The sequence below is a fragment of the Cibotium barometz genome, chromosome 45 (genome assembly GCF_041138505.1).
Source record: "Cibotium barometz isolate CiBa-2024 chromosome 45, ASM4113850v1, whole genome shotgun sequence".
In the NCBI taxonomy this organism is placed as follows: Eukaryota; Viridiplantae; Streptophyta; class Polypodiopsida; order Cyatheales; family Cibotiaceae; genus Cibotium; species Cibotium barometz.
The window spans coordinates 42,490,598-42,497,123 of record NC_141090.1 but is presented as its reverse complement, the minus strand read 5'-3'; the positions used below and the strand labels follow the sequence as shown (position 1 = coordinate 42,497,123).

At 44.0% G+C, this 6,526-nt stretch overlaps 1 protein-coding gene across 1 annotated transcript; it reads left to right on the top strand.

Moving 5' to 3' along the window:
• The first annotated feature begins 819 nt into the window (after positions 1–819).
• Positions 820–3,976, top strand: LOC147612784 (lysine histidine transporter-like 8). The gene is made up of 5 exons (XM_086783395.1): positions 820–1,494; positions 1,915–2,048; positions 2,224–2,654; positions 2,854–2,985; positions 3,086–3,976. The coding sequence occupies exons 1-5, from the start codon at positions 890–892 to the stop codon at positions 3,572–3,574; spliced, it is 1,791 nt and encodes a 596-aa protein (XP_086639521.1). The 5' UTR covers positions 820–889; the 3' UTR covers positions 3,575–3,976.
• Positions 3,977–6,526: the final 2,550 nt, after the last annotated feature.

The following is a 6,526-nucleotide window of genomic DNA, read 5'->3' as shown; positions in this document are numbered from 1 at the left end:
CATGTAGATTCAAATCCCGACCTCTTATAACTTTATTGAAAATGCAATACATTATATCCTTTAACATTCTACCCCTTATGCTCTAACCTTTCTACACAAACAGCATTCGTGATCAAATAAGCTACTAGTTCGAACTATGAAGATACAAGACTAAAATCTAATGATGCTTCAGTTCTTGGAAAACACGTCTCGAATTGATGGGAGAAAGAAAACGACCACCTCAAATTGTCAAGGAGTAGTTGTATAATTGGATGGAAGTTTGAATAAAAGGCTTGTTCAAAATTTCTCTCACCTCTTGTTCAACCCATGATAAGGGTAGGGTCTTTAGAGAGAGAGTGTGTTTGAAAAATGGGAAGCAACTTTTCCTAGCCTTGGTAGCAAGGACCAGTCATACGAATGGTGAGCCACAGATAGTGTAAAAGCCATCCTTCAACGTAATTTTAATGGCTCAAATTGAGAAAAATCGGTTGTAATTTTGCCTGGCCTTGAATTTAAAGGTTAGTTTTTTAAAAAAATTATGGGTTAAAAAAAAGGTAGGTTAATCTATGCAATTTTTTTCAATTGAGCATGAAATGAAGGTGGGTTTTCCGTCAAATAAGTTTGACCAGATTATGATGGGGATCGCGAGCATTTGTGAAAGCGGAATTCTTGTATTATATGTGGAAGTTTAAATTCTCTACGGCAGGTTCAGCTGTCGGAGACGACGGCAGCAGCCGTAAAGTTGGCCGTCGGTTGGCTGCCATGAGCCGTGGCTTGTTGGCCCCCCCCTCCTTATGGCAGCGCAGCCTTCAGCTCACTCTACAGTGCGCCACTTCCTTCTAAAACCCACTACCTACAGTTGAGGAGACGCATTCCAACACAATTTGCAAGCTAAAGCAAGGCCTGCTCCATGTCTCGCACCATGGACAAAGAAGGAGACGACGACCTCAGCTTCCGGCCTCACCACCTCCACCACCACGACATGGACAACGCAGAGACAGAGCTCGTCTCTGTCCCTGCCACACCCAAGCGTGTCACCCCCCCCTTCACCCCCCCTTCCCACTCCCCTAACCACCCCTCCTCCTCCTCAAACCCTAACCCCAGCTCTGCACCATACCCTAGCCATGCCTCCCACGCCTTGCCCTCTTCCTCCTCCCCCCATACCCCCACTGGCCGGACTACCCACCCCTCATCCTCTTATGCCTCCCCCACCGTCCCTCGCTCCCCCCTCATTGGCAGTGGCAGCAAGACACCCCGCTCTCCATGGACGCCCTCCCACCTGCTCTCGCCGCGCTTTCTCAGCCCCCTGGGCACCCCTGTCAAGAAGGCCATGACTAACATGAAGTCCTACCTTGAGGAGGTCGGCCATCTCACCAAGTTCAACCCTCAGGATGCATGGCTCCCCATTACAGAGTCCCGCACTGGCAATGGCCTATATGCAGCTTTTCATAACCTCAATGCCGGGATTGGCTTCCAAGGGCTGCTCTTGCCCTATGCGATGTTCTACCTCGGATGGTATGACTCTAATCCACTCTCATGTTGTTGTGCAGTTCTGTTTGTCACTGTGCACGTTTAGAATTTCTGCTCTTACATGTTTGAGGATTGTCAATATGTGGTGTTTCTCTTAGGCTGTATAGGCTTAGCTATGCGAAAATGGCCTCCTTTAAGTGCTTATATGCATCATAGGTCTGATATGAAAAATCTGTTTTTTAAGGCTTACATATGTGGGCATGGAAAATGTGCGTTTCTCCTAAAGCTTGCATGCCCGAGATAAACCATTGCTTTGTTATGTGTTGTTTAGAGCATACATGCATGGGTATTGTCTGCTTTGTTTGGGGTGTAAATGCATGTATGGATGCAGGAACCTGGGCTTACATGAATGGAATACGATGCCTTTGCTTGTTTTAGGACTTACTGTTTCTCTCTGGGTTCCAGGACTTGGGGCCTGATTTCCCTCGCCGTTGCTTATGTTTGGCAATTGTACACAATGTGGATCCTCATTCAACTTCACGAAGCCACACCAGGTGTGCGCTACAGTCGCTACGTGCAGTTAGCCCAAGCTGCCTTTGGTAATGTCCTCTCTTCTCTCTCATCATTATAACATGTTTCTCTATGCTTTTCTGCAGGGGCAGGAGTTGGTTTTGTACATGCTCCTGCGTGGGCAAGAAATCTGTACATGCTATTCTATAGAGGATTTACTTGTGCTTTGCAAAATAAAGCCCATCTTACATAGCATTTATGCAGGTGATCGATTGGGGTTCTGGCTAGCCACTCCACTCAACCTCAATCTTACAGGAGGAACTTCCACTACACTTGTTGTTGTAGGAGGGGGTACCCTTAAGCTCTTCTACAAGATAGTCTGCGGGCCAGACTGTGGAGAAAGCCCTCTCACCACATTTGAGTGGTACCTTGTTTTCGCGATGCTCTCCGTAGTTCTGGCTCAGCTTCCCAACCTAAACTCCATTGTGGGACTGTCCTTGGTCGGGGCTCTTACAGCAGTCACATACTGCACAATGTTGTGGACACTCTCCATTAGCAGAGCCCGGCCAGCTGGTGTTAACTACACTGTTGAAGATGGTGGAAAGTCCTTGGTGGCTAACACTTTCACGATTTTGAATGCTCTTGGTATTGTAGCCTTCTCCTTTCGAGGCCACAACTTGGCTATGGAGATCCAGGTAACCTCGCTTGAACTTTTGAAACACTACAACCAGAGTTCAAACCTAGCATGTGCAAGGAAGGGGGGAGGGAGCTTTCCATCCCATTTTAAGGTCTAAGGGATTTATCAGAGATCCTGTGGCGACTACAATTATGTCGAGACAATCCTTGGGTTGATGTACCCACACACATTAATCATATTTTCTCTTTGATCTCCAGGCTACCATGCCTTCAACCTTGAAACATCCTGCCCATGTTCCGATGTGGAGAGGGTCAAAGGTTGCAAATGCAATCATTGCCGTCTGTTACTTTCCAATTGCCATTGCAGGGTACTGGGCTTATGGCAGCATGGTATGCGTGTTTTTTTTGCTTCCCCTTTCATGTAACCCTCAACATGGATGAGCACACATAGCTCCTAACATCTGATTATCGCCTTTGATTTTTGCCGCAGATGCTCTCTACAGGGATCCTTTATAGTGTCTATGAATTCCACCAGAGCGACATATCCCGGCCCCTCATGGGGTTGCTCTTCATATTGGTGGTCATCAACTGCTTGACCACCTTTCAGCTCTACTCCTTCACAATATTCGACAGTTTCGAAGCTGGCTACACGGCAAAGAGAAACCGGCCCATCAGCACGCATGTGCGAGTCATCTTCCGGACATTCTATGTGTTCATAGACTACCTGATAGCTGTGGCATTTCCATGGCTGTCGAGCTTGACGGGGTTGCTGGGAGGATTGACTAGTGCCCCGGTCACATTCGCCTTACCGTGTTTCATGTGGCTTGCCATTAAGAAACCCAAAAGGTACAGTTTTAGCTGGTACTTGAATTGGACCCTTGGTGTAATAGGGATAACTATGGCTGTTGCCTTCACTGCGGGTGGCATTTGGAGCATAGTGGATTCAGGCATCAAATTACACTTCTTTAAGGCTTCATAAAAGCTGCAGCCAATTCCATGGGGTTGTGTTGGTGGATGGATCAAGCGTTGAAAGTTATGGTGGGAAGTGTGCTTTTTCCAGAACCAAAGAGCCCAAAAGGTAGAGGGGAAAGATGCAAGGAGGTCTCATACTGGGTGGTGTGTGTGCATCGCTATTTACAGACAAATGGGAGACTGTCTAGATAGTAAGAAACTTTAAAAAAAACCTCAACAAGAAGACATCATGTTAACAATTCAGACCTACTGTTTTATTTTTTCTCTCAAAATGAGAGACTTCTGTTGTGAAGCATAGAGAAGTTTCAAGTAGAAATAACACTTGGTCAAGCCGGCGGGCTCAAGCCCAAGTGGTAATGCGGACTTACAGATTTTGGGTTCGATCCCTAATGTGATAATAATAACTCAATCTGAAGAAAAGAAAAGACAAGAAAAAAACAGAAGGGCATGCATTTTCTCACAGAAGAAATCTGTTCTTCCAAGGAATTCCCAAAGAGCGGAAAGAGAGAGTAGAATTTTCCCGATTTGAAAACATGCGTCAAACCTTAGTGGCCATTTTGTGTTGTCCATGCGCAAGTGTCGATCGCTAACAGGACGCGTTGAAAACCACCCACGGGCCACCACTGATAGCTTCGTTTCCTTCTCTTTCAAAGTCGAGGGAATATTTTAATAGTATTTTGATTACAATATTTAAATTGCATATACATATTATATCCCCAGATATTCTCATCTTTGCATCTTATCCTCTTATCTTAAAAAAAAAATGGCATGAAATACCATAGTTTTCCACAGCCTTACTATTTTTTAGTTTTTCATGTGTGACTATCTTCTAGATACTCACGTCCTATGTTTTTAGACAAAATCAAGCCAAAATAATTTCATATATTGAGGTTGTTGAGGTGACTACTTGGTCGAGACTATGATAACTTACGTTGTTAATGGAAGTGAATTCAATCCCAAAAGATAAAAAAATTTGGGTGTGATCATACCAAAATTATTTCCTTTGTTTTGATTTGCTAAGGTGAGTAAATGTCAAAGCTTGATTGTTAGAATTAACTAGGAGTGAATTTTTGTGAATAACTTAAAAAAATCACGCCAAAATGCTAAGTTGAGTAAATGTCAAAGCTTGATACTTAGAATTCATTAGGAGTGAATTTGCCACAAACACCCAAGAAAGGGATAAAATGAAGGTTGTGGCACAAGTCCAAGCCCTTGCACAAGCTTTGGTAAAGGGGATACCACCTTTGGAGCCAGTTCAGGAAGATCCCAAGAGAGAATGTGAAACAACTACCCTTCACGGGCTAGAGGATCCAACATAAAAAAGGAGGGAAAATCTTAAGAATACCTATATACCAAGGAGGACATCAAAAGAATGATGATTGATCCTAAGTTTCTCGCATACGTGCAATCAATGATGTTACAATGACAAGAAAGGGTTCACTTGGGGGAAGATGCACAGAACAGGGAAGTCCCACCTTTTTCCAAGACCTTTGGTAGAGATGAGAAACCGAGGAAGGGAGAGGGAGAGGGATAACACACACTTCACAAAACTAGCTTATGATCCAACCCCCAATCTTAACCATAGAAACCCTAGCTCATTTGTTAAGAATGGCAATAGAAATAAGTAGGGGGTGGCAAGGGAGTTGGGGACTGCTCAAGTTCATGCCCTAAGGCAAAACCCCATGATGCCACACCACATTGCAAAACTCATACAAATCTTCAATAGAAATGGTGATCCTATCCAACAGGGGAAAATCTTTGAGTCCATTTGTCAAACATATGGACCCACTGATGAGTTCAATGAAGATCCATTCATTTTCTCTGCCCAGTGGCACAACTCTACAACATCAAAAGCGGTGATAAGTGGAGTATGAGTCTATGAGAGTATGAGTCTATGAGAGATTATGTCTCTCGCGTCGCAAACATAAGTGGAGCACGAGTCTATGAGAGATTATCTCTTGTCTTAAACATTTGAACTCTAGGTGTGTAAACTTCGAGAGAGGCTATCTGATGAACACTTGTTGCTGTCGTGCTTAAAGGGAGTCTGAGATCCAAGAATGCATGACTATCGGCTCTTGTCAAGACTAGCTACATTGGATGTGCGCTGCAAGATGGCCGCCATGAATTTGAAAGTAACATGTTGGAATTACCTTAGCCTGAAGAAAATAAGACTCCATCTTTGGTTGTACCATCGTGAGTGTCAAGTTGACATGACTCAGACACTAGACAAAGGTAAGTAAAAAACATGACGGTCGATGAATGACCTCCAAGAAGGTCAAGTTAAAGGGGGTAAGGGAACCTCCAAACAATTTACACCTTTACCCAAGGAGAGAACTAGTCTAGTGTTCGATATGTAGAAAAAATCATATGAGCATGGAGTGTTCTCATCTTTTGTGGCTCAGACCACTACTCTATTTTGCACATTGTAGATGCTTCGAGAACCATGAGACGTCCGTGTGTAGATATGGTACTCAACCGCTAGCACAAGTGCTGGTAGCTAGACCCCCAACTGTAACCTTACCAGCACCACCTTACTAGGAATTCTGGACCACCACAAACCCAAAGACCAGGCTATGCAAGGGGAATATATAGGGTACCTACTATCGACATACCTTTACCACCATCGGTTTTGCTATCTCAACCATCTCCATCAAAGATAATGCTAATTAATCAGGTCTTGGTTAAAGAACCACTAGAGGAAAGTGACTATCCTCATGGGTTGCGAAACTAAACCATGACTATTATGAGAAGCCATATGATATTGTGCTCGACTTTTACATTATGTAAGAAGGAGCTATGCCAATGCCCATATTCCAAACTTTTTTCCAATGTAAGGGGAGAGAAATGAATGCAATAGCTTGGAGAGCCCCATTGCAAGTTAAATTGATTTTGGAATTATCTCCACCTACTAACATCAAGGGAGTACAAAGATTCATAGGACATGTCAAGTATTATCTCC

What these genes read in the sequence shown, in the direction of transcription:
- LOC147612784 (XM_086783395.1), top strand. Translation starts at nt 890, where the DNA reads ATGTCTCGCACCATGGACAAAGAAGGAGACGACGACCTCAGCTTCCGG. An exon ending in GCGATGTTCTACCTCGGATG is followed by an intron (nt 1,495 to 1,914) that starts GTATGACTCTAA and finishes TCTGGGTTCCAG; the next exon opens with GACTTGGGGCCTGATTTCCC. An exon ending in ACTGGGCTTATGGCAGCATG is followed by an intron (nt 2,986 to 3,085) that starts GTATGCGTGTTT and finishes TTTTTGCCGCAG; the next exon opens with ATGCTCTCTACAGGGATCCT.